The sequence below is a fragment of the Mauremys reevesii genome, linkage group 11, assembly GCF_016161935.1.
Source record: "Mauremys reevesii isolate NIE-2019 linkage group 11, ASM1616193v1, whole genome shotgun sequence".
NCBI classification, from domain to species: domain Eukaryota; kingdom Metazoa; phylum Chordata; order Testudines; family Geoemydidae; genus Mauremys; species Mauremys reevesii.
The window spans coordinates 662,488-688,817 of NC_052633.1; the positions used below are offsets into that span (position 1 = coordinate 662,488).

At 47.4% G+C, this 26,330-nt stretch overlaps 1 protein-coding gene across 2 annotated transcripts; it reads left to right on the plus strand.

The window, feature by feature from the left end:
- Positions 1-439: 439 nt before the first annotated feature.
- S100B (S100 calcium binding protein B) lies at positions 440-25,788 on the plus strand. Of its 2 annotated transcripts, XM_039495753.1 has the most exons (4): positions 440-529; positions 17,634-17,834; positions 20,549-20,719; positions 23,918-25,788. In XM_039495753.1, exons 3-4 carry the CDS (start codon positions 20,582-20,584, stop codon positions 24,056-24,058), a joined length of 279 nt encoding a protein of 92 aa, XP_039351687.1. In that variant the 5' UTR covers positions 440-529; positions 17,634-17,834; positions 20,549-20,581; the 3' UTR covers positions 24,059-25,788. The 2 variants fall into 2 exon arrangements, with proteins under 2 accessions (XP_039351687.1, XP_039351686.1); XM_039495752.1 differs by lacking the exon at positions 440-529 and having other exon boundaries at positions 20,564-20,719.
- Positions 25,789-26,330: the final 542 nt, after the last annotated feature.

Sequence of the window (26,330 nt, forward strand, 5' to 3'; positions counted from 1 at the left end):
GGTGCCCCAGAGGGAATGACCAGAACAGGCAATCATCAAGTGACCCATCCCCTGTTGCTCACTCCCAGCTTCTGGCAAACAGAGGCTAGGGACAGTGCCGGGTTTACAGTGGCTCCATGGAGCCAGGCCCATGCTCAGAAGGGGCCCCGGCCTGCTCCGCTTGCACTGCGCCCCAAGACCCCGCTGGCTCCCCCACCCCCTCCTTGCTCTTTTCGGCCTGCCTGTGGGCTGGCCAAGGGCTCCTCTCTGTTCCCTGGCCCAACTCCCCTGCTCCTCTTTTCCCCCTGGCCGGACCGCAGTGCACTTCTGGCAGAAGCCTGGCCAGTCTCAGCCGTGTGTGTGGGGAGAACAGCGTAGAGGACTTGGCTGGGCCCCTCCAGGCAAATGCGTCTTGAGGGACCCCAGCTGGGGCAGGTCCTGGCCTGGCTGATCGCGCCACTCCTGAGGGGACGGAGCGATTCCCGGCCCTGGGACCAGCCTGGCTGCGCTGCTGGCTCAGCCCGGCAGACAGTCACCTCCCAGCAGGCTGGTGAGTGCGGCCGGGAGGCAGGGCTTGGGGGAGTGGGTCTGCGGGGAGTATGGGGGGTGCTGGGCTGTGAAGGGGCGGGGAGGATCTGTGTGCGTTGGGGCACGAGGGTGTGGTGGTTCTGTGGGGGGTGCTGGGCAGTTGTGGTGAGGCTGTGGGCAGGGGAGGTGTTGTGCAGGGTGCTGTGCATTTTTGGGTGGGTCTGGGAGGGCAGTGGGCATAGTAGGTCCAGGGGGGCTCTGGACATAGGGAGTCAGGGGGTGTAGGGCAGGGAGGCTGTGCGGTGTGGCATAGGCCTACCCCTGAGAGGAAGGGACATGCTGGCAGCACAGGGCCGGGCAGGCCACTGTGTGTCTGGCAACTGCCGGTGTGTAAATAGTGCCCTCGCGCTGGGCTGGGCAGGGCTGCCCCTGCCATGCCATGTCCCATTGCCTCTGGCTGGCCCCTCGCTCCATTGCCTCCATGGGGGCCCACAAAAGGTTAATCCGGCCCTGGCTAGGGACGCCATCCCTGCCCATCCTGGCTAATAGCCACCTATGCTCCATGATTTTATATAGTTCTTTTTTGAACCCTTTTTTGTAGTCTTGGCCTTCACAACCTCCCCTGGCAAAGAGTTCCACAGGTTGACTGTGCGTTGTGTGAAGAAATACTTCCTTTTGTTTGTTTTACACCTGCTGCCTATTCATTGCATTTAGTGACCCCCTGGTTTCTGTGTTATGAGAAGGAGTAAATAACACTTCCTTAGTTACTTTCTCCACAGCAGTCATGATTTTATAGACCTCAATCATTAGTCATCTCTTTTCCAGGTTGAAAAGTCCCAATCTTATTAATCTGTCCTCATATGGAAGCTGTTCTATACCCTTAATCATTTTTGTTGCCCTTTTTGGAATCTTTTCCAATTCCAATTCACCCTCTTTGAATCCCTCCACTGGCTCCCTCTTCTCTGTCGTATCAAATGAAAGCTGCTTGTCTGCATTTTCACGTCGCTTTCTGGCCTATCCCCACCCCGCTTGTCATCTCGCAATCAGCCCATGCTGCTAGCCTTCATTGCCCAATGTTAAATTTTCAGTCACTTTTAGGCTTTCTCCCATGCTGTCCCTCATGCTTGGGAGAAGCTCCCCATAAGCATCTGAGAAATTATCTCATTATCCTCCTTCAAAACTCTCCTTTGCTGTGATGAATACAAAAACCTTGACAATGCTTAGGCCGTTGGTGTGCTTATGATACTGTGTATCATGCGGACCAATATGATTTCCTTGGACTTCCTCATCTGTCTGTTTCCATCTTTTGTCTCTTTGTCTTATACTTAGGCCAGGCCTACACTATCACTTAACTTCAGTATAACTTACGTTGCTCAGGGGTGTGAATAAGCCACACACGCACCGCTCCCCCTCCCCCCCCCGAGCGACGTAAATTACACCGGCCTAAGCACTGGTGTGGACAGTGCTATGCTGGCAGGAGAGCTTCTCCCACCACCATACCTACCACTGCTCAGTATGCCAATGAGAGAGCTCTCACCTGTCAGCATAAAGCACGTTCTCCAGACGCGCTGCAGATGCAGCTGTGTTATAAGCTCCCTGGGGGTAGGAACTGGTTTTTATTCTCTTTGTATAGCACCTCGCACAACAGGGTCCTGGTCCATGAGAAGGACTCCTAGGTGCTGTGGTAATACAGACAATCAGAGGCCAGACTTATACAGGGGAAGAGTAGGAAAGGATTTATCATCAGTCATAGCAGCATCTGGATGCAGGCTTTATATCTTATGTGTTAAATCTGTGAGCCTGCCTGCAGTCCGATATCTCTGAAAGCCTCTAGTCTGGTAAATGGATAGACATCTGAACAAAGGCTTCTTGTCAGCCTCACTGTTTGGTGCTAGAAGCATTCGCACAAACAATTGTGAAAAGTGAAAACACAGCAGTATGCACTGGGGTGAGCCTGGTTATAAAACCTCAGCCCCAGGGGAGGCTGTAAGGCATGGCCGTTCCAGATAGTAACTGGTGCGGCAGTTTAGCAGCATGAATCCTGGTTTTTGTATATTAAATGTTTGCAAGGTCTCGCTTTCATTGCCTCGAGAAATGATTGGTGAATGGTTGTTAATTAGGGGGCCATGGCTATGAAGTCAGCTTGAATAAGGCTTTAGTTTGTGGTGACACGTGCTGAGGTGTGTCTGGTATCAGTAGAAATCCGATTCTTTATTGTTTTGGGCAGGAATCCCTTATGTTGAAGTGGATATTTCATTGCCTGCTCCCCGCAAAACATGGATTGGTTTGGGGAATAGCTACAGGGCTGAGGTATAGGAAAGGGGTGGGGGAAGCTTTAGAATCTGGCTGAGATACAAGCTGCCTCTTACAGTCAGGTTCAGTTTGGAGGGTGCAGTTAAAGGACTGTAAATATCCCAGTGATGAGACTCTTTTTCATTGGGCCCTGGATGGGGCATTTCATAGAATACCAGGGTTGGAAGGGACCTCAGGAGATCATCTAGTCCCACCCCCTGCTCAAAGCAGGACCAATCCCCAGACAGATTTTTACCCTAGATCCCTAAATGGCTCCCTCAAGGATTGAATTTTCAGCCCTGGGTTTAGCAGGCCAATGCTCAAACCACTGAGCTATCCCTCCCCTCTCTAAAGCAGGACCAATCCCCATTTATGGGCCTTCATCGAGCTGTGTAGGGCTGCAGGGACTAGATGTCTCGGTACAAGGCCTTTAAATCCAATAACTTGTGCCTGTGCTTTACTGGTGTTTTCCTGAGTCACCACAGCAATAAAAACACCACACTTGAGAAGGGCAATTTCACTGCTAAAGGCAATGGGGGCTGTTCGGGCTGCTTTAGGAGCACTTTGCAGATGTCCAGATAAAATACCCCCAAATAAAAACGAGGTTTACACACAACCCAAAGTGAAGGCCAAAACTATAACAGGGTCAAAAAAGAATTAGATAAGTTAATGGAGGATCGGTCCATCAATGGCTATTAGCCAAGATGGTCAGGGATGCAACCCCATGCTCTGTGTGTCCCTCCCCTCTGTTTGCCAAAAGCTGGGAATGGGAGACAGGGGATGGATCACTCAATGATTGCCTGGCTGTTCTATTCATTTTCTCAGTAGCACCTGGCATTGGCCACAGTTGGCAGACAGGATCCTGGGCCAGATGGACCTTTGGTTTGACCCAGCATGGATGTTCTTCTGTTGAACATTTTAGTTATTAAAACTATCAACCAGTATTGAATGACATACCAAAGACTTATTTTTTCTTCTTCAGCATTTATATGTAAATGCATTTTGCTTTACTGCTTAGATGCTCCTTCATTACTACTCTCTCGAATATATTTTTCTACAATGCAATGTCTTATTACTGTTCCATACTGATACATTTTTGTTTCTTTTTCTGCCATAGTGGTGGTGGTGGTGAGTTGTTTTTTTTTTGGAAAAAATATAAAATATTTTATTTTAAAAGAGAGTAAAAATAATCTCCGCAGCTCAGATTTCTGATTCACTGACAGTTAACTGTTGAGGCAACTCCCGCACTAGTATGTGGAAAGATAATATAGAAAGAAAAAAGCATCTCAGCTATTCATGGCCTTGTGAAGGAATTCTAGGACTTTTAACACAGATTCAGGGCAGTCATACGGTGCAATCTAGATTCTTGATGAGTTGTCCATTGAAATAAACCTGTTTTAATACAGCTGAATTCAAGGTCATAGTTTAGAACAAAGAATATAGGCCATACCTACAGAATGGGGGGCTGTATCCTGGAAAGCAGGGATTCTGAAAAGGACTTAGGGGTCATGGTGGACAAGTAACTCAATATGAACTCCCAGTACAATGGTGTGGTGAACGAGCTAATGCAATCCTTGGATGTATAACAGGGCAGTGATAAGTATGGAGGTGCTTTTACCTTTGTCTCTGGCATTGGTGAGACTGATACTGAAATACTGGCCTGTTCTGGTGTCAACTTTTAAAAGGTTGAGACATTGGAGAGGATGCAGAGAAGAGCCACAAAAATTATTCATAAGCTGGAGACTTAGAGCTTAATTTTTCTTATTAAAAAAAAAAAGATTAAGAGGTGACTTAATTGTGGTGTGTAAGCACCTTCCTGGGGAGAAAATTCAAGATATCAAAGGGCTCTTTAATCTAGCAGAGAAAGGCATAACAAGAGCCAATAGCTGTAAAGTAAAGCCAGACGTTCAGCGTTGAACGAAGGCATGCATTTTTAACTGGGAGGCTGATTAACCTGTGGCACAAGCTACCAAGGGAAGTAGTGTGTTCTCCATCTCTGGAAGTTTTCAGGACCAGATGACTGTCTAGAAGACATGCTGTAATGACACAAGTCACGGGGCTTAATACATGAGTGAAATTCTACTACTAGAATTGTGCAAGAGCTCGGATTCGATGATTGAATGGTCCCTGCTGCCCTTTGCCATAGATTTCAATGAGGATAAGATCAAGCCTGCCTGCCCTAACTCACACCAACTCTGACTCTTCTATATTCCATAATAATTTAAAAACAACAACTCTGAGCCTAAATATCTTGCCAGCAGGAAATGGAGATACTAAACTATCATGATGGGCTAATATAGATTCCAAGACTGGTAAAGGGACCATAGTGATCATCTAGTCTGACCTCCTGTATAACACAGGCCAGAGACCTGCCCCACAATGATTCCTAGAGCAGAGCGTGTAGAGAAACGGCAGTCTTAATTTAAAAATGGCCAGTGATGGAGAATCCACCATCACCATTGACTAATTGTTCTAATGGTTAATTACCCTCATTCTTAAAATTTTGTCTTGTTTCCAATCTGAATTTGTCTAGCTTCAGCTATAAGATAGTATCAGGGGGGAGCCGTGTTAGTCTGTGTCCACAAAACCAACGAGGAATGTGGTGGCAACAACAGATTTTTTGGGGCATAAGCTTTCATGGGTAAAAAACCCACTTCTTCACATGCATCAAAGCTTATGCCCAAATAAAACTGTTAGTCTTTAAGGTGCCACTGGACTCCTCATTAAGATTAGATAGTAGTTGCAGCTGAATTTGTTCAGCTTGAGTATTTGTTTCTTGGGCAGTACCCAAGATCAGTTGTTGAAGAGATTTTAGTCTCTTTTCCAACCTCAATTGCTGTGCTAAAAAAGAGCTGTTTTGGAAACAGTAAACGGGTAGGCAGAAAGCAGCTGCAAGTCAATGAATCCAGTTTATTCACCATTTAAAAAGACAAGAAGAAAACCAGCAGAGGCAGCAGTATTTGATATATGTGTTAACTAGATAAAGAGAGAGGGGAACAGTGGAAGCATTGTACTGATAAATAACAAAAACACATAATTCCTAGGAAATTTCCCAGCCACGGTAATGTCAATACTCTTATGGAAATAGCCTTAATTCCATTTAAAACCGCTACAGAATTGTGCCATATCTTTCTATGATACTCTTCCATAACACCTTTCTATAGAGATATTTCAGGCCATGGGTACTGGGAACCATTTATCCTGTGGGAAGAACTTCCCAATAGCAGATACATTTTCTAGTTCATTACCTTATAGCTATGGCAATAGGATTATATTTTACTCCTGTAAATTAAAGTCACAAACTTAAAGTCACTGTCAGCATTCAGAACTTCTGAATATTAATTCCTAAACCTCTCCTCTGCTCTAGCTCAGCAAGTTAACTGATGCAACCTTTTTGATATGAGGTCTATGTTCGCCGGTGTGTCCATAACATAATGTGGTGTGGCAGTGTGGTCTATTGGATGGAGCACTGGAGTGAGGTGCAGGAGACATGGGTTTTGTTCCCAGCCCTGTCACTGGCCTGCTAGGTGACCTTGGGCAAGTCACTTCACCTCTCTGTGCCTTGGCTTCCAAATCTGTAACGTGAAGCTTGCCTCCTTTGTAAAATGCTTTGTCACCTACTGCTGGAAAGTGCTCTGGAAGTGGTAGGTGGTGGTGGTAGATCCAGAAAGCCCTTGTTTAAAAAAGCCTCCTTCTTGCCATGTATAACTTTGGAGCAGGGACTGTCTTTGTTCAGTACCTAGTCATGGGCAGGACTTTAGTGTGCAGGAGCTCCTATGGAAGTACAAATTCATATTACATCATTTCCCCCTGTGGTATTCGGAGTTGAGAGGTGAATAATTAAACACCTCGAGCAGTGAAGGTTGTAAGTGAATTGGGGTCTCTGGTTTGATTTACCTTCCATGGTAGTGAGCTACAACAGAAAACAACACACAGGGGTACCATTCATGTACTTGCCAGAGTTTGGCAGCCAGGCAACTTTTTCAGGCAAGGAGGGTCATAGTGACCATTATCTCTGCTCCTTGGTCATGTCCCTGGACAGATGAACCCTTCCAAAGCCGTAACTCCTGGCTCCCCAGGTGCAGGCTACAGCTCTAGTGTGGCACCCCCTCTTGGAGAGAGAGGGGAAAGGCAGCTAGTGATTGGCCAGTGTTACTTTAGGGAAAAGCCTAGAGAGGACTAAGTTAGGTGGGCTCATCTGAGAAGAAAGGGAGGCTGAGCCTTTCTCAGCGGGGAAGGGTCAGTTTTAGCCAAGCTGTCATTAGGGAAAAGAGATTAACAGGTCAGATGAGGTTATTTCTCTGACAGGTCCATGGCCAGGACTGTTCACAAGTGGGATGTTACTGACAGAGCATGGAGCAAGGAGAGTGGGGAACGAAGACTCCGGCCATGCCATTCCAGGGTTGGGTGTGGGTCGCCGGTAATTTCTGTATAATTATTTTACTATTTGTCTACAACCGTATCGTGGCCATCCCTGGCCAGCCTGCCAAAGGCTGTGTTGGCTGATGCCCTTCTAGCCTAGGATGGAGCTGCACGTGCCGTGCTTCAGGAAACAAGCTATGATGGGCCCATACGGACCAGGGTTGCCAGGTGTCTGGTTTTCAACCGGTCGAAAAGGGACCCTGGCGGCTCCAGTCAGCACCACTGACCAGGCTGTTAAAAGTCCAGTCAGCAGCGCAATGGGACTAAGGCAGGCTCCCTGCCTGCAGTGGCTCTGTGCAGCTCCCTGAAGCAGCAGCACATTCCCCTCTGGCTCCTAAGCATAAGGGCAGCCAGGGAGCTCCACACGCTGCCCTCGCCCCAAGCACCAGCTCTGCAGCTCCCGTGGTCAGGAACTGTGGCCAATGGGAGCAATGGGGGCAGCACCTGAGGACAAGGCAGCACGCCTGGCTGCACCTCTGCATAGGAGCCAGAGAGGGGACGTGCCATGCTTCTGGGAGCTGCCTGAGGTAAGTGCCGTCCAGAGCCTGCACCCCCCCATACCCTAACCCCCTGCCCCCGCACAGAGCCCCCTTCTGCCCTCAGAACCCCTTGTTCCCAGCCCAGATCCCCCTCCTGCACCCCAAACCCCTCATCCCCAGCTCCACCCCAGAGCCTGCACCCCCAGCCAGAGCCCTCACCCTCTCCTGCACCCCAACCCCTTGCCGTAGCCCTGATTCCCCCTCCCACCCTCCAAACTCCTTGGGCCCAGCCCGGAGCCCCCTCCTGCACCCCAAACCCCTCATCCCCAGCCCCACCCCAGAGACTGCACCCCCAGCTGGAGCCCTCACCTCTCCTCGCACTCCTTCCCCAGCTGTGATCTCTCTTCCGCCTTCCGAACCCATCAGCCCCAGCCCAGAGCTCCCTCCTGTACCCCCAAATCCCTCATCTCCAGCCCACACCAGAGCCTGCACCCCCTCCTGCATCCCAACCCCCTACACCAGCCCAGTGAAAATGTGTGAATGAGAGGGAGGTGGAGTGAGTGGGGGTGGGGCCTTGGAGAAGGGGTGGGGCAGGGGGCGGAGCAAGGGTGTTCGGTGTTGTGTGAGTAGAAAGTTGGTAACCCTAATATCAACCCAGTGTTGCTGCATCTTCAGCAAAAGGGAGAGTGAAGGAAGATGCTGTACAGCAGAGCCAGTTTTAGGTCCTTTTATTGGGGAGATAAGATGTTAAGAATTTAAAAAATTGGCTACTGTGGCAGTATTTTGCTGTGATGATTTATATAAAAGATGCCAGGGCAGGACTCAGCCTGGAGAGCAAGTATGCCGGGTTGCAGCACTGAAAGGAAGCTCTGGGATTTTTCTGGGAGTTTTCACCCAAAGAACTACCAGTTTTGCTAATCAAAAGAATAAGCAAGAGAAATCTCACACAAGCTCTCTTATTACCTTCTTGCGCCGGGAAGAAGGCATTTAAGATTTGCTCATGGTTACTAGTCTGGTACTGTTAGCGTAGTAATGAGCATCCTTCTTATCCTTGTTCCCATCAAACTGATGGAGCAATAAGCATCTCTCTCACTTCCCATCTGTAACAGAATAAACTGAAATGGTTATTTCAGGACTAACATCGTTTTTGAGGTTGAAGAATTGACAGGGAGACTCATTGGAAAGTGTGGGACTGGAGACTGCTTATAACTCTATTTTCAACTGACTCCATTTCTTGCTGATGTCCCTTGAATATGAAGAAAAGATGCCCCAAAAGCACATTCTTTCCTGGTTGCCTTGGAAGGCAGAGATTTTTCGAATACCATGCAAGTAGGAGTGTTATGGAGGTTGGCGTCCTGCCTCTTTGTAGCTGGGTAGTGACAATGGGCAATGGCTGGTTTAAATTTAACCGCACACAGCTGGGGGGTGGGGGAAAGCAGCACACAGGGCTACTTGAAACTCTCGATGACCCTTTCATCTTGTTCTCCAAGAAGGGTGTTTTCACTACATGTCCCCTAACATCAGTGTTGAATATTTGGATGTATATATGGATATGGGGAAAGCAGTGGACATGATATATCTTGACTTGCACCCTCAGCAAGTTTGCAGATGACACTAAGCTGGGGGGAGAGAGAGATACACTGGAGGGTAGGGATAGGGTCCAGAGTGACCTAGAGAAATTGGAGGATTGGGCCAAAAGAAATCTGATGAGGTTAAACAAGGACAAGTGCAGACTCCTACACTTAGGACAGAAGAATCCTGTGCACTGCTACAGGCTGGGGACTGACTAGCTAAGCAACAGTTCTGCAGAAAAGGACCTGGGGATTAAAGTGGATGAGAAGCTGGATAAGAGTCAGCAGTGTGCCCTTGTTGCCAAGAAGGCTAATGGTATATTGGGCTACATTAGTAGGAGCATTGCCAGCAGATCGAGGGAAGTGATTATTCCCCTCTATTCAGCACTGTGAGGCCACATCTGGAGTACTGTGTCCAGTTTTGGGCCCCCCATTACAGAAAGGATGTAGACAAATTGGAGAGAGTCCAGCAGAGGGCAATGAAAATGATCAGGGGGCTGGGGCACATGACTTATGAGAAGAGGCTGAGGGAACTGGGCTTATTTAGTCTGCAGAATAGAAGAGTAATGGGGGATTTGATAGCAGCCTTCAACTTCAACTTCAACTTCAACTATGCGGGGGAGGGATAGCTCAGTGGTTTGCACATTGGCCTGCTAAAGCCAGGGTTATGAGCTCAATCCTTGAAGTGACCACTTAGGAATCTGGAGCAAAAATCAGTACTTGGTCCTGCTAGTGAAGGCAGGGGACTGGACTCAATGACCTTTCAAGGTCCCTTCCAGTTCTAGGAGATTGGTATATCTCCAGTTGTTATTATTATTTATTACCTGAAGGGGGTTCCAAAGAGACTGGAGCTCGGCTGTTCTCAGTGGTGGTAGATGACAGAACACGGAGCAATGGTCTCAAGTTGCAGTGGGGGAGGTCTAGGTTGTATATTAGGAAACACTATTTCACTAGGAGAGTGGTGAAGCACTGGTATGGGTTCCCTAGGGAGGTGGTGGATCTCCATCCTTAGAGGTTTTTAAGATCAGGCTTGACAAAGCCCTGGATGGGATGATGTAGTTGGGTTTGGTCCTGCTTTGAGCAGGGGGTTGGACTAGATGATCTCCTGAGGTCTCTTCCAACCCTAATCTTCTATGAGTCTATATTTGGGACTCTACTTAAAAAGTCAATTGCTGCTGCTTGTTTTCCATGTTGAGTCTTAACTCCACTAATTCCAGCTGAATTTACCTTGGAAATTCCATATTATTAGTAGTTTTATAGTAGTACCTAGTGGTCTTGCCCAGGATCAGGGCCCCATTGTGCCAGGTACCATAGAGACACATAATAAGACAGTTCTTGCTCCCAAAAGCTTGCAATCTAAATCTAAATCATCTTAACCTTTATGTTTAGAACTATTCCATGAGATGAGGTTAAAAATTACTGCTAAGTCATGACTACAACTCACTAGGATTATTCATTGAAAACCACTGTTTGTGGGTATTATTGCATTTTCTTTGATAATTACTGGAATGCTTTATTAAAATAGAAAATTTATAAATACACATCTTCATTCATAGATTCCAAGGCCAGATGGGACCCTGTGATCATCCACTCTGTCTTCTGTATAACACAGGTCAGAGAAGATCCCCAAAATAATTCCTAGAGCAGAGCTTTTAGAAAGACATCCAATCTTGAGATAAAAATGTTCAGTGATGGGGATTCCACCATGACCCTTAGTAAAGAGGGGTAGTTTGGTGCTTTGAGCATTAGCCTGCTAAACTCAGGCTTGTGAGTTCAGCCCTCAAGGGGGCCATTTAGGGAACTAGGGAAAAAATCTGTCTGGGGATTGGTCCTGCTTTGAGCAGGGGGTTGGACTAGATGACCTCCTGAGGTCCCTTCCAACCCTGATATTCTATTCTGATGGTTAATTACTCTCACTGCTGAAAAGTTATACCACCTTTCCAGTCTGAATTTGTCTAGCTTCAGTCATTGGATCATGTTATATCTTTCTTTGTTAGACTGAATAGCCCACTATTAAATATTCTGTATGTAGACACTTAGACTGTAATCAATTCACCATTAACCTTCTCTTTTGTTAATCTCAATAGATTGAGCTCTTGGAATCTATCACCATAAGGCATATTTTCCAATCCCTTAATATTCTTGATGCTCTTCTCTCAACCTCTACAATTTATCAACATCCTTCTCAAATTGTGGCCACCAGAACTAGACCCAGGATTCCAGCAATGGTTGCACCAGTGCCAAATAGACAGGTGAATTAACCCCTCTTCTCTTACTCGAGATTTCCCTGCTTATGCATTCCAGGATTGCATTAGCTCTTCTCTGAGTGGGCACTCCACTTCAGGTGCACATGAGCCCCTCTGCCTTTGATCGGAGACTTTTGGTAGCAGTTCCCCTTTTGGCCTTTCACATCCTCATGCCCTGTACCAACGCTACATAGGGCTGTGCAGGTGAAATTTCCTCAGTTCCTTCTCATCTGCCTTTGGCCAGAAACGGAGTATAGCTGTGGGCCTGTTCCCTCTTTTATTAGTATTTTAGCTTTGATAGTTAGTTCTTAGTAGTAGGTTTAGTACCTTTATCATTGTTGGAACATTTGTTTTCCCCTTTCTGCTTTTCTTTTCTTTTCTTTTCTTTTCTTTTCTTTTCTAAAAACTATAATACACACACATGTGTGCACTCAATTTTTTTTCTTCTTCTCCTATTGAGGGGCTTGAACAAGTTTTCTTCTGCTGGGGATGCCAGGTTGCCTGGGCTTTAAAAGGCACCTCTCTTGTTAGTGAGTGGCACTCCCAGTACTGCCCAGTAAGTGCAGTGTACTGGCCCAGTCCTCCCGGTTCCCTCCTTTAATGCCAATCTCCTTACGGGTTTTGATAGAGAGACCTGGATTCTGGCTCCTGCCTCCAGCAGGGTGCAACTTCCTTTTTTTTTTCCCATAGGAATTTATTTGGTGGTGCCTTTACGCCCCTCCCCCCTTGCTCCTTCCTGGCAGGATCACCATGGCAGCTCAGAAGGAAAATTCTAACCACAAGGGCAACCCCCACTTACTTGCCAGATAGCTGGATACTCTCAAGAAATACCACAAACACACAATAATATAATTCCGCTGTTGAATATGTAGACAGGGAGTAATATAACAGAACAGGGTGAAATACTACTCTTGGGGTCACTGATAATCCTCATGAATTTCCCCAGTCACATGACCGGATAGAGCAAGAGTAAAATTTAGCACCCCATTGTCATGCATACTTCATAGGGGCCTTTAATGACCTGTGACAATGATATAGTCTGTGGCAGTTTGGCTGACGTGGTTCAGTGCAGCCGAAGGCACTCACACGTGGGATAAGATGGTAAGTCCCTCCACGGGTTTCATAGGCAGTACGTAACAAAATCCCCAAACCCTTAGCCCAGGGCCGCCCAGAGGATTCAGGGGGCCTGGGGCAAAGCAATTTCAGGGGCCCCTTCCATAAAAAATATACAATACTATATTCTCATGGGGGCCCCTGCGGGGCCTGGCGCAAATTGCCCCACTTGCTCCCCCCCCCATGGGCGGCCCTGGGAAAAATAAACCTTCTACATCTCGGCACAAATCCAGTTTTGAGAAAACTTCTTTACAAGGTATCACTGGTTCTCAGCATCAGCTAGTGCTAAAAGGCACTAAAGCTCATTAAAAGGGTTGGACAAATATGTGCCGTCAAAATTGTTTGTGGATCGAAAACTAGGGGTTTTTAAAAAGCAGAAAAAAATCACGGACCACGTCTGCTTTCCTTCAAAATTTGTTGTGGTTTTTTAATTGAAAAGCTGAAATTAGTCTGTCAAAACCTGAACATGGTTTGGGGTTTCAGAAGTGTGTGGCCAAATATTTGCTGCTTGCTGTGTTTGATTGTTTAAAGAAACAATAAAAAAAATTCTGCTTAAAAAACAAAACAAAACTTTTTGAACCACCTCAGGCCAAACGCCTGAGCCCATCCAGTCAGAGATTTTTCCAGGTTTCTCATACTCTGCTGGCTTCCTTGACTCACATCTGTCTCCATAACTTTGAGTTCATTTAGGTTAGAATATAAGAACAGCCATAGTGGGTCAAACCATCCAGCCCAGTATCCTGTCTACCGACAGTGGCCAATGCCAGGTGCCCCAGAGGGAGCGAACCTAACAGGCAATGATCAAGTGATCTCTCTCCTGCCATCCATCTCCACCCTCTGACAAACAGAGGCTAGGACACCATTCCTTACCCATCCTGGCTAATAGCCATTAATGGACTTAACTTCCATGCATTTATCTGTTTCCTAGAGACTGGCTCCACGGGGTCCCTCAAAAAACTGGAGACAGTTACTGTGGGTTTGTCTTTAGTATATCTTGTGTACATACTCCACGAACTGAGCATTTGAGCTTGTTCCAAATCTGGGATGAGCCTATGCTGTGAAAACTGAAATGCTCAAAATAGCACATGCATGTGAATGGGTGTTAAAATTAAATTACCCCAGGGGTTCTCAAACTGGGGGTCGGGACCCCTCAGGGGGTCACGAGGTTATTACTGGGGACCGTGAGCTGTCAGCCTCCACCTCAAACCCTGATTTGCCTCCAGCATTTATAACAGTGTTAAATATATTACAAAGTGTTTTTAATTTATAAAGGGGGAGGGTCACACTCAGAGGTTTGCTATGTGAAAGGGGTCATCAGTACAAAAGTTTGAGAATCACTGAATTAACCCCTCTGGAGCCTCAGGAAATGTAGGGGAGGGGGTGGTCTCCCTTGGTAGGGTTGGGAAGGAGGTAGGTGGTGTAGGATATTGCTCTTCTCATGTGATCCCTCCCCCAGTGGCTAATTTTAAATGAAGCTCCCCTCTCCTGATATGAATGCCCCTATGGCACTGAAATTACATGTAGACTATAATTTGGCATTTGAGAAGTGAAAGGGATGGGAGCCCTAATGGAAAAGCGAACAGCTTGGCTCTTCTGCAAGCCTCAAACTGCTGAATGAGCTTTAGGGTAGGGAAGGCTGTGCCTTCCAAACAGCCTGGCCCTGCCCCCTATCTGACCCCCCCACTTCCTGCACCCCTACTGCCCATCCCCCTCAGGGGTAGCTCAGTGGTTTGAGCATTGGCCTGCTAAACCCAGGGTTGTGAGTTCAATCCTTGAGGGGGGCACTTAGGGATCTGGGGCAAAAAATCAGTACTTGGTCCTGCTAGTGAAGGCAGGGGGCTGGGCTCAATGACCTTTCAAGGTCCCTTCCAGTTCTAGGAGATAGATAGGTATATCTCCAATTATTATTATATTATTTATCCTGCTCCTTGCCCCCTCACCATCCCCCAGAGACCCCCCCAGGACCTCACCCCTGCTCCCTGTCCCCTGACTGCCCCCCAACCTCTACCCCCTGCCCCTTAGCCAACCCCCCTGGCCCTAGCCCCTTACCCTTGGCTCCCCTCTCACCCGGAGCCTCAGCGCATCCAGGAGCTTTGCTCAACAGCGGCAGTGCGTCTCCGGCGGGGCCCGAGCTCTGCCCCGCTCAGAGCCACGTGGGGAGGGGGCGGGGCTGGGAGCTCCAGGCTGAGCACAGCTCCCTCCGCTCAGCCTGGAGCTCGCAGCTCCGCCCCCCTGACCATGCGGCTCTGAGCGGGGCGGGGCTCAGGGGCCCCACTGGAGCTGTCTGGGATGCTGCTGGATTGGCCGAGGCTCCGGGAGGAGACGGGGCCGGGGAAGGAGCCTCAGCCATGCTCGTGGGGGCCCCTGCGGAGCCCAGGGCCTGGGGCAAATTGCCCCACTTGCCCCCCCCACTCTGGGCGGCCCTGCCTTAGCCCCTGGCTTGAGGACACAGTTCAGGGAGTAGGGGTCTCCCAAGCTATTCCCTGGATGATCTAACTAAAAGATGGTGACTCACAACTCCACAAAGGATCCTCAGGCTCAGAGATGAATCTAGAGTCCTCAGCCACTGCAGAGGGCTGACAATCGCAGCTGGCAGGCATCCTCTTCAGGCAGGAGCTGCGCTCAGTGGCAGCTCCAAGCGCGTGCCTGGGGCGACAAGCCGCAGGGGGCACCCTGGCCATCCCGGCGAGGGCGGCAGTCAGGCAGCCTTCGGCAGCTTGCCTGCGGGAGGTCCGCTGGTCCCGCGGATTTGGCGGTAATTCAGCGGCAGGTACACCGAAGCCGCGGGACCAGGGACCTCCCGCAGGCAGGCTGCCGAAGGCAGCCTGACTGTCGTGCTTAGGGCAGCAAAAAAGCTAGAGCCGCCCCTGGCTGCACTGCTTCTGTTCCCAGGATTTCCCCTCTTCACACAGGGATGCAGGGCTCGGGGTGCAGATTATAATAACTACTAAACTCCTAACTCCTGATCTCCTACCCTAGCGCTCAGCTACTCTCACAGCTGGCAGGCAGCCCTGAGCTTGCAGCGGGAGCAGAACCTGCCACTTGCTAGCTGATTTATCTAGAAGCTGAAGGGCTAATTCAGCTCGGGGGGTGGGCGGGGGGAGAGTTTTCCCAACACCTTGAAGAGGGAAAGGCCCAGGCTGAGGGTGTTGCTGCCAGACCCCAGAGGCCAGTTCTCAGGGGGAACCTGCATGCAGGCCTTGGACTCACCAGCTCACCCACAGCAAGCCCTGCCCTTTCTGTGGCTGGCTCAAGACCCCTCCAAGATGGCTTCCCCCCCCCCCAGTGGTCCTGGGGGCGGGTATTGCATGTCTATTGGTCAGGCTAGCGCCTCCTCCTGAGCACTGACTTGGCAATGGTCTCTAACTCCCCCGTCTTTCAGACACTGCTCCTCCCCTGAGCAGGTGGCTGGTGGCCATCCTGGCGTCCTGCTATCTCCCCAGGACAACAGGGCCCTCATTGTTCAAAACAGCATCTCTCCCTCTTGGTTACCCAGCAGCCTCTGCATCTGCCCTGGGCCCCCTTTTAGAATGATAGAATATTGGGGTTGGAAGAGACCTCAGAGGTCATCTAGTCCAACCCCCTGCTCAAAGCCCCTTTCTTCCAGGGGCAGCGTGCCCAGCCCTGAGCTACAAGCACACAGAGACCAAGGAAAGCTCCACAGGGGTTACAGAAAGATCTGCTCTTCTTTCAAGGGAAGGTCCTGAGACAAAGATACTAAGTATAGGCTCTTAATGGTGGAGCAAACCTTAAGACTGGCTTCTGACCTGGGTGCAGAGTAGTCCCGTGTACAGGGACCCTCTGTGTCTGTCAGTGTCCCATCGTCGAGAACACAGTCACCGAGAGCTTCCAAGGGGAAGACAGGATTGGAACCCCAGCCTCCAGCACTCCCCATGAGTGAGGTACAGATATCCCCATCCGTGGTACTGAGACCTTCCCACTCGCTCCAAGCAGAGGGATAAGAGGAGCAGAGCAGAGAGTTCCTCATCAGAAACGTTCTGGTCACCGGAGAGCTCATGCCCCGAGAGGAGTGCTAGTGAGGCTCTGAGCACTTTGGGTACCATGAAGAATGCTAAGGCTTCAACTAAGTCCCATTCCTCAGCAGGAAAGGGCTTGGTACTGAAGACTACTATGACCAAAAGCCCTTCCATCATAAGAATGACACTAACAATGCTGACCACCCCTTGTACTCCACAAGCTCTATCCAAAAAAAAATAATAAAAAATGTGAGAGTGGGGGGAGAGGGACTAATACAATCTAAAAAACCCCACACAGTGCCTTGACCCTGAAAAAGAAGTGCCAGAGACTCCACCAAGTCTACTAGGAATTTTGCTATTGCTGTCGATTTTACGTGGAAGGTGCAATCTAAACCCCTAAGATCGGCTGTTCCTGCAAGGATTCCAAACTGATTCTCTCTCATGGGGTTTCTTCTCTCAGGCCTGGCAAGTTCAGGAGGTGCAGAGGCTAATGAAGGGTGTGTATGTAACAGATATAGTTAACTAAACTGTTTTTGATTTAAAAAATAGTCAGATTGGGTTTGAATTTTAAATACTGGTCCAGCCAATGTTTTATCTGAACCCATTTGGCATCCCTTAAAAAATGTCAATTAATTTAATTCCTTTGGCTCTGATTGATGTCCCACAGTACGGCAGATCTGCAACTGCAAAACTGCTGCTATTGAGAGTTAGCATTAGTAACAACTGTAAAATAAATGTGTGATCCCTCTGTCGTTCCTCTAGTTTTAATCCTTGCCTCCACTTTGTCACCAGAGGACTGGCATATACATTCTATTGCAGTTGGCTAATTCCTCTTCCTTATTTTGTTAATAACAAGAAACCAGGACAAACTTCTTGTTAGGAATTAAAAAGCTGATTGTCTACTTTTCCTTACAAGAGATCTTTCTTTCGCTGGTACCAATGTATCAGCTGGAAGCTCCCAGAGCAAACTGATGTGGGATAACAGCTTGCTCAATGCACCCTTGTGTATATTTCCACCCATTCCAGGAAATCAGGTCCAAGAATCAGCTGCCTCCTTCCTACTCCCACCCCCTCCTCAGCTCCTCATTGGCTGCTGCTGTTCTGCAGAAGCACTGCATCTTAGTCGATGGACTTCTCCACTCCCCCACAGATGAAATAAGACGCTTCCCCTTTGCTGTCTTAGAATACATTGCTCTGATTCCAGCAAAAAGTGGGCACAGAAGGAAGGTGAGTAGCAGAAATAATACTATGGTGTTTAGAAAGAAATGACTTTGTTAGCAAATGCTAATTCTGAATATTTATGCAGGTGGGTCACATACCAACCTAATTATTGAAGTAAGAGTGATTTCCCCCCCCACCCTCAACTCACTTTGGAACCTTCAAACCATTGGGGTTTTGTCAAACTAAACACTTAAAAAAAGAAAAGAAGAAAAGAAAAAAAAGCAGCAGCCAAACCGGAGTTGAGGCACACTTTTCATGCATTTTGTTGTGGCTGCAAATGTCGTCAGATTAGACAGTGATACAACAAAATTGTGTCTCTCAAGCAATTTCCATTGCAACATGCCCAGGGAATATTGATTTGAATAAATGAAGAGCAGTGCTAGTTATGGCTGTAACTTTTTCAAAGATCATTAACTGTATCTAATTCAAGTCAATTTGCCTGTTCTCTTGCTCCTGTGGTTGAGGAAGGTTTGTCTATAATAGAGTTACATCATGAGGCAAGTCCCTAGCCTCTGATGTAGTAGTTCCTTTAAAGTCAATAGAGCAATGCTGACTTGCACCAGCAAGGATCTGCAAGCACCAAGTTTTTTTCCCCAACAAAAGCAAAGTCTGATTTAATTTTATTAACTAAAACCTTTCTTAACATCAGAGTACTGCGAAACTTTTGGGGCTGTTTTTTCTACATCTTTTCCCATTACACCATAATCTTCTAAAGGAGTTTCATTATCTATATGAAATCTATAAGAAACCTTGCAATCAAATATTTATGTAACGTCAGGAGACAAGGATATAAATCACTTAAATTCTATAGCTAGCATATTAAATAGTTTATCAGAAGCCGTGCAGAATGACAGGAAATGAGCATATTTGCTTGCACTTAGGGCTTATGAAAACTGGATCTCATAATGGACTGTTGGTTCAGTGGGGATAGAGACGTTCAGTGATCCAACCAAATCTGAGAAGTAAAAGAAAGAAAAAGCTGGAGAATAAAGATGATTACAGAGAAATTTGTAAAGTACTGTACACAAAAATGTACAAAATCCAGGAAAATGGAGCAAATCAGCTGGTCAGAAGACTCAACATAAGAAGTAACAATAACACATGCTACAAACCAAGAAAATTACACAACACGTGTGTAAATATATATTTACACCCTGGGGTACCCCAGCGCTATTTAATTGGCTGAGTCAGGTTCTTGTGATGTGACAAAAATTGTAAGGGCTTTTTCCTTCTGAAGTAAGAGAGGAGGCTTTTTGGTAAGACAAGGTCACACTATAGTAAGAACCTAAATAGATAAATCTCAGCACAGGAAACTGGAACTTGTGATTCTGCAGCAAATTTGGGGAAAAGATACCGTGTTGGAGAGACAGACACTGTTTTCATACTGAGGGCAGTATTTTCCATATGTGTTTACAATGTCCAAAGGGTGAAAAAACCAGAACCTTAAAAATACCATGATTGAGGTGATGTGTTGCTCAGGCAACGATGCAAGTCTGTGGCTCCCAATTTGTGGGCTGCAGACCAAGAATGGTCCATGGAGCAGTCCTGGTGGTCTGCGGAAAGCTGGCTATTCCCATAGGGCTGGCTGTCCTTGTTCCCAACTGTTAAATTGCATTCAAAATAGCTAAAAATCCATTAAATACTTTCCTATGTAAGCAATGGCTGTAGTTGCTAAAGGAATATGTTATATGGTCATAGATGGTTCCAAAGATTAGTTCTTTTACATTATTAGCAGTCTCTGGATTGAACAGACACAATTTTTTATTTTAAAGAGCTAGGTTGGATGTAACTGAAACCTGGCCAAAATATCTATTTGAAAATTGTTTTGTGGCACTTCAGTTGTCAAGAAACCTTGTTTTCCAGACCTTCACTTGCTGCTTTTTTCCCCTTTTTTCTGTCAGTGCTGAGGGTCTTCCCCAACATCTCGGGGTGAAATGCTTCTCTGGGGCTTAGTGGCCCATCTGCTGAAAAGCAAGGCAGTCAGTACCATTTGACTGAAAAAATTCAGTTAATCGTTGATGTATTGGTGAGGGTTGTGTATTTTGACTATTTAAGTCTTTTAACAGCCTGCTGGCTTTTATTTATTGTACTCTGCCAAAGTGGAGATCAAGGTGCAAAACTTGTGTTCAAACATCAGGGAAGTCTGGGAATTTTCCAGACAAATAGCAGCTATTCCCTCCGCAACGCCCCACAGTGCACTCTCCTGGAATGTAATGGTGAAATTGACAAATCCCCTATGGCTATGTTACCCAGTAATCCTCCCTTCAGAATGTTACTGATGCTGGCAAGAAGCTAATGCATATATGGACCATCTAGTACTGCAGGGTACCTCCCTTTAACGATAGGTCTGTGCTGACTCTATTTTGGCAATATACAAACATTCTGCTTGTTCCCCAAGGTTTTAAAGTAAGAACAGTCATTTAGGCAATGTCCCACATGTGTTTCCTAACCTTACGCTATATCAACGGAAATAAAAGTTTCCACAGATGGTCGGCTCTTCGCTGGCATTATTTCCCCAGGATTTCCTTGAGTGTTCATCTGGGGCCTGATCCAAAGCCCATTGAAATTTCTTGGCATCTTTCCATTGACTTCCATGGGCTTTGGAGCAAGAACTAGTGGTATAACATTGTTGGTCCAAGGGTTTGATTGTTGCACGGAGCAGGCAAAAAGGCGTTTAACCTCCTGCCCCACGCTGAGCTTAACCCTGTGCTTCCTCCCAGTCGCTTTCATTTTAGGTGAGTGCCACTGTAACAATGTCTGCTCTGGAAAAGGCCATGATTGCCATCATTGACGCTTTCCACCAGTACTCGGGAAAGGAGGGAGACAAGCACAAGCTGAAGAAATCTGAATTGAAGGAGCTCATTAACAATGAACTCCCCCATTTTTTAGGCGTGAGTATTGCCTTTTGAACAATGAATTGCCCTTTACTCTGTTGTGTACCAAATGTCGAGATGCCTGAAGATGTTTACTGTAGCCTTCGACAGTTCTCAGCTCTCGTGTTGTTTGCTGAAATAGTTTGAGCTAGCAGGCTGCTTCCCGTGGCAATGGGAACAGTGTCTGTACTCAGGCTGTGACTGTCAAAGGGCTCAGCGCAATGGCCTGGTTCCAGTACTTCAGCCTTTGTCTTATGCTGTGTTTCTTGGGAGACTGTCCTGATTTAGCAGCTACTCAGAAGGTGGGCAGTCAAAGGGAGTTTGTGCATTCAGATGGCAAAGCTTATCCCCTCTGGATGGCAGGCGGCTCTCTCTCCATGGAATTATCTATTTGCCTGTCCTGTGTATTTCCTAGGTGCTTGTATGTGAGGGGTCAGACTGTATGTATCAAGGTCTGGTCACCTGTGGGGGAAGCACAAGGGCCCAGATTCCCAAAGGGATTTAGGTACCTAAATTGCTCCTGTGAGCCACAAAATCCCTGCTCAGCTGATGCCCAATCCTATAGATGCCTAAATTTGTGCTCTAAAAGTCCCCTAGGTGCCTACGTTTTTGCCTCTGTGCATTTGTACTGCTGCTTCAGGCAGGCCTCTGGATGCCTGTCTCATGCCTAAGACCCAGCACCATCCTCAAACCCTAGGAGGGGAGGCGTTGCTCACCTGTAGGCAGGGCCGTCCTTATCCACATGCAAAGTACACTGTGTGGGGCACCAGGAAATTTGGGGCACCACATTTTCTGGTGCCCTAGGCAGATGCATGCTGCTCCAGCCCCTGCTCTGCCTCTTCCCCATGGCACCCCCCCTCCGCCCCAGCCCTGCCCCCACTCCACCCCTTCCCCTGAGGACTGCAGTAGGGGTCGGGCCTGCACTCACCGGGCAGTGGTGAGTGGAGTGAGCCGGCCCCAGCCCGCTTCACACCGCCAGTAAGTGCTGGGGGGCGGTTCCCCCCTGCCCCCCAAGGCTGGGAGCCGGGAGAGCAGAGCGGAGCGGGCTGGAGCCGGGTCACTCCATTTCCCACTGCCCTGTGAGTGCGGGGTTGGGCCCGCCCTGCACTCACCGGGCAGCAGGAAGTGATGTGACCTGGCCCCAACCTGCTTTGGTCTGCCGGCTCGTGCTGGGGTGGGGGGCGGTTTCCCCTGCCCCCCAAGCCTGCTCCTGCCCCCTTCCCTGCAGAGGCCTGCGAGTGGGGAGGCTGCATAGGGCACCAAAACGGCCCTGCCTGTAGGGGTGCTCAGAGCATGCATAACTCCACACACGGCAGGAGGAAGAGGCAGGGACTCCCTTCTAAGCTTTAGCGCTGTGGTCAGGGCACTCACCTGGGCTCCGTTCCACCCTCTGTCTGAAGAAGAGAAGGCACTTGAACAGGGGTTTCCCATGTCTCCGGCGAGCGCCCTAACCCCTGGATTATAGTCACACTCTCTCTCTCTGGCCCAGTGCATACTGTATTTAGTTATTGATACACAGTGAACAGCTTCAACAGGACAGACTGAGAGAGCCCCAGGTCAGACTATCTCCTTGTCCAGTGGTTAGGAAGTGGAGGTGGGAAACTGCTGTTCAAATCCCTTCTCCACAGCAGCTGGGGGGTGGAATTGAACTGAAGTCTCCCACATTCCAGCTGAGTGCTCTAGCCAATGGGCTAAAGTTAAGGGAGGGGTCTGCCATGACTCTCCTCACCCTTCTGTTTGGTGTGGAGTTAGGTGTGCACCAGAGCCGTCCTTGCAAGAAAGGGCTTACGGTGACTCCAGGGGAGGGTTCTGGCTGTGGATCCCAAGCTGAGGTAGGAGCCTGCCTCCCGCCTGGATTTAGGGGCCAAAATCCTAGAGAGGGCTGGGTTTAGGCACCCCTCTCCTTGGTGTCTGCTATTGACTAGTTTTGGGAGCTCCCCACCAGTATGCTGATTTGTGCCTCTCTCCCCAGGCATTGTTCAGAGCGCCTCAGGGCTAACCCAGACATTGCTCTGCCCATGTCCATTGAGTCTGGGCCAAGGTGCCAGTCCCATTCTTGCAAGTGGGGTGTAGACAGGACCAGTGCAACCACTAGGTGAACTAGGCAGCTGCCTAGGGCGCCAAGTGCTTGGAGGCACCAAAAAGCACACTCAGGGGAGGGGGTGGAGTGGAGGTGAGCTGGGACACAGGGGGGGCACGGGGAGGGCTTCCTGCAGCAAGTAACGGGGGGGGGGGGCATGCGCTCTAATTCTCCTCCCCTCCCAGGGTTGCCGCGCCAAACAGCTGATTGGTGCCGCAAGCCTGGGAGGCGGGAGAAGGATTTGGGAACAAAGTCACAGAAACTGAAGGCAGTGGGGAATTTTCTAACCTCTAGCAGAGAAAGTTGAACTGTGCTTCCCCAGATTCATTTCCTATTTGGAAGATATTTTAAGAAGTTTTAATATCGCATGTTTGAATCGCTTTATTTAAGAAAACCGTTTGTGAGCTGACATGACATCAGCAGTCTAGAAAATAACTCAAATTATCTGAGTCCAGGGGTAGCCTATGTCGTACTGTGTGTCCTTGTATTAAAGATCCCGGGAGGACATGATTGTTCTTTGCAGACCCAGACTGGGTTCAGTTCGGGTATCGGTCATGTCAGGGCCATGATGTGTTTGCAGACCTGTTAATCCTTTCTGCCTCTGCTTCCTCTCATTTTCCCTTAAGGTATCACTCCTATTATATTGAATAATAGCCAAATTGTGGCCCATGCATTGATCATTTAAGAACGAGCTTCTTTTCTGCTGTTACAGCATTTCCAGTCAGATTCGATTTAAATGGCCACCACCTTAATCCGTCCATGGAAACACAAACCGTTATTCCAAAGTGGTTTTACATACTGGTCAATGCAGTAAACAAGTGGCCGACAGTTCCTACTTTACGTGGGTCTCTGTTACAAGGAAGCTGCATAAGGAATCGCAATCTCATGCCTGTGCTTGGAAGGCAGCATGGGAAATGGATACCTTAAGAAAGGGAAGCTTCTATGCATGTGTTTTGCATAAACATTGAATGATGAGAGTATGGTCAGCTCCATTGGAAGCCTAGTAAGTGACATCTACTGTACTGCCTATTAGCTCCATTTGAAGACAACGAGATTAGGGACCAGGACTTCTAAATCTTATTCACAGCCCTGTCCATTGTTCACCAGCTTTAACTGCTCTTTCTTGTTTTCATTAGGAAATTAAAGACCAGGAGACAGTGGATAAGGTGATGGAGACGCTGGATGCCGATGGTGACGCTGAATGCGACTTCCAGGAATTTGTAGCCTTCATTGCCATGGTCACTTCTGCTTGTCACGAGTTCTTCGAACATGAGTGAAACATCAGAGAAACAACTGAGAACCTGCTGCGTGTGATTTTTAAAGATAGAAAGTGAATTCTAATGTAGAGAGACCAAGCCGGTTTAGGGGCTACTAGGAGTGAGTCTGCTAATCCTAAGTAGTTTTAGTAAGATCAGTGTGCTTTGTGAATGGAAACATACAAATGTCTTTTAAAGGGCTGTTTGCCAATGCCTGCCTAGCTCTTAAGCAGCATGTGTATTATACCTTACCTATAATTGGAGTGCACAGCATCCTCCTGCTATGCGACTAGATATATGCACAGACTCAGATGCAAGTAGTTAGACCTTCCAAAGGTGTCCAAGTTTTATTGTAAAGATCTGTTTTGTTTTTTAAAAGCGGGGCTGGTATCAGTTAGTAAGTAATAAAGAGACTGGAGAACAGAGGCCTAATCGAAAGTCCATTGAATTAAATAGCAATGACTTCAATGAGCTTTGAATCAGAGCCAATGTGCAAAACTAACGGTGAAAGAACAATTTAGAGGATACTCACTAATTACGCAGTGGCCACACTACACTTCCATGAGCATTTTTATTTCTCAGCAGCTTATTTATCTGCAACAGTATTGTTTTTAAAAAGCATTCGAGGTAACATTCTAGGCCTTTTCGCTTATTTTTAAGTCTTCCTACTTTTTAACTCCTAGCAGAACTAGGTGCTGAGGCAGTTAGGGCACATACACCTACTGTGATAATGAAAGAGCTGAAAGAGGCTCGAGACAGCGGTACATTGAGACAGAGTTCCCAGTATAAAGCTACAATGAGTGATCACTGGGAAGGAAGGGATGAAGGAGAAAAATTCTATCACGTTATTGTTTTGTGCTGGCAATATAGCTACTGTATTGGGTTTTGTGTTGGTGATGGGTCCTTGTACCCCTTTCAGAGATCCAGGAATCTAATATCCTTCACCCATTTTAAGCATGTTTATAAAAATCCTGTTCCACTGATCCTGACTGGTCAGAACAAGATGTAAATCTCCATGGATCATCTCAGAATACTGACTCTCTAGACTAAGGCTTGGTCTACACTAGGAAATTATATTGGCATAGCTACCTCAGTCAGGGGTGTGAAAACTGACATAACCCCCCAGTGTAGATACAGCTGTGTTGACAGAAGAGTGCTTCTTCCACTGATGCAGCTAATGTTCGGGGAGGTGGCATTCCTACGCCTACAGAAACCCCCCTGTTGTTGGTGCAGGCTGTGTCTCCATTACGGGGCTATGCTGCATAGTTAATGTTGGTATAGTCTCCATAGTGTAGACATACCTAACCTTCAAAATGTGCTACTGAATTTATGTTGCAAGCAAGCAACTCAGCAATGGGTCAATGTTAAACTTTAATTCTGGACTAATGAATATCGAATAGTAAAAAATTAAATTAAATTAGGGAGTCATTTTAAATTTGCCATTACGCTATTATCTGGATGGCCCTGATTTTTATACTAAATATGTATATATAATTTCTGGGATGTTTAGAAATAGTGTTTCGAATTCTAAATATTGTATTTGGATATAACCTCAATCTGCATTCTTTTTCACTTTATACATTTTCAATGTTCCATAATTTGATTTTACAAAATGCCCCATGTTTTATGGAAATGAAGATATCTTTTTCTTTAGTTCCTTGCAGCTGTGGAAGGAGACCTTGCTAGGGACATGCATGTAGGTACTGCCCTACATTCAGATGCAAATTAAACCAGCAGCTTTAACCAAGTGATTGTGGGGTTTTTTTGTTTTTGTTTTTTTAAGTTCAACTATTTAGGAAAATGCAAATTAGCATTCACTGTTCCCACCGTCATATTTTTGACATCTTTGGGAATTTTTGGTTCTATTATTTCTCAGTCCTTTTGATTGCTAATGCAGGCCCCAATCCTGCAACAGGATCTGTGTGGGTGCAGCGCTGCTACAAGGTACTTTATCATTCAGTTTCTGAGTGTAGTCTCTAAGGTGCCACAAGTACTCCTGTTCTTTTTGAGTGTAGTATATGTGTGTATATCCCTCATTAACTCAGTTTGGGTTTTGTCTCCCTCAAGTGGCTGGTCCCACACAAAGCCTTTGAGTCTGCTACAGGCTCCAGCTACCAGCTGGATTTAGTCCTTTAGCGCAAACAGTAGCAGTTCATGTGTGACCCTTTTTAGGTGCGAGGTCTCCAGGTCAGTCCTTGCTGATGACCATGGCAGGCAGCTGTCACAAATGGTGAGCTGGGAAATGCATGGTGATGGATCACTGATGTGTGGGGCATCAGACCCTCCAAAATGG

Bases quoted from the DNA above. Each gene is read 5' to 3' on its own strand.
- S100B (XM_039495753.1), top strand. From the start codon at position 20,582: ATGTCTGCTCTGGAAAAGGCCATGATTGCCATCATTGACGCTTTCCAC. The intron at 20,720-23,917 runs GTGAGTATTGCC...TGTTTTCATTAG, and splicing joins AACTCCCCCATTTTTTAGGC to GAAATTAAAGACCAGGAGAC.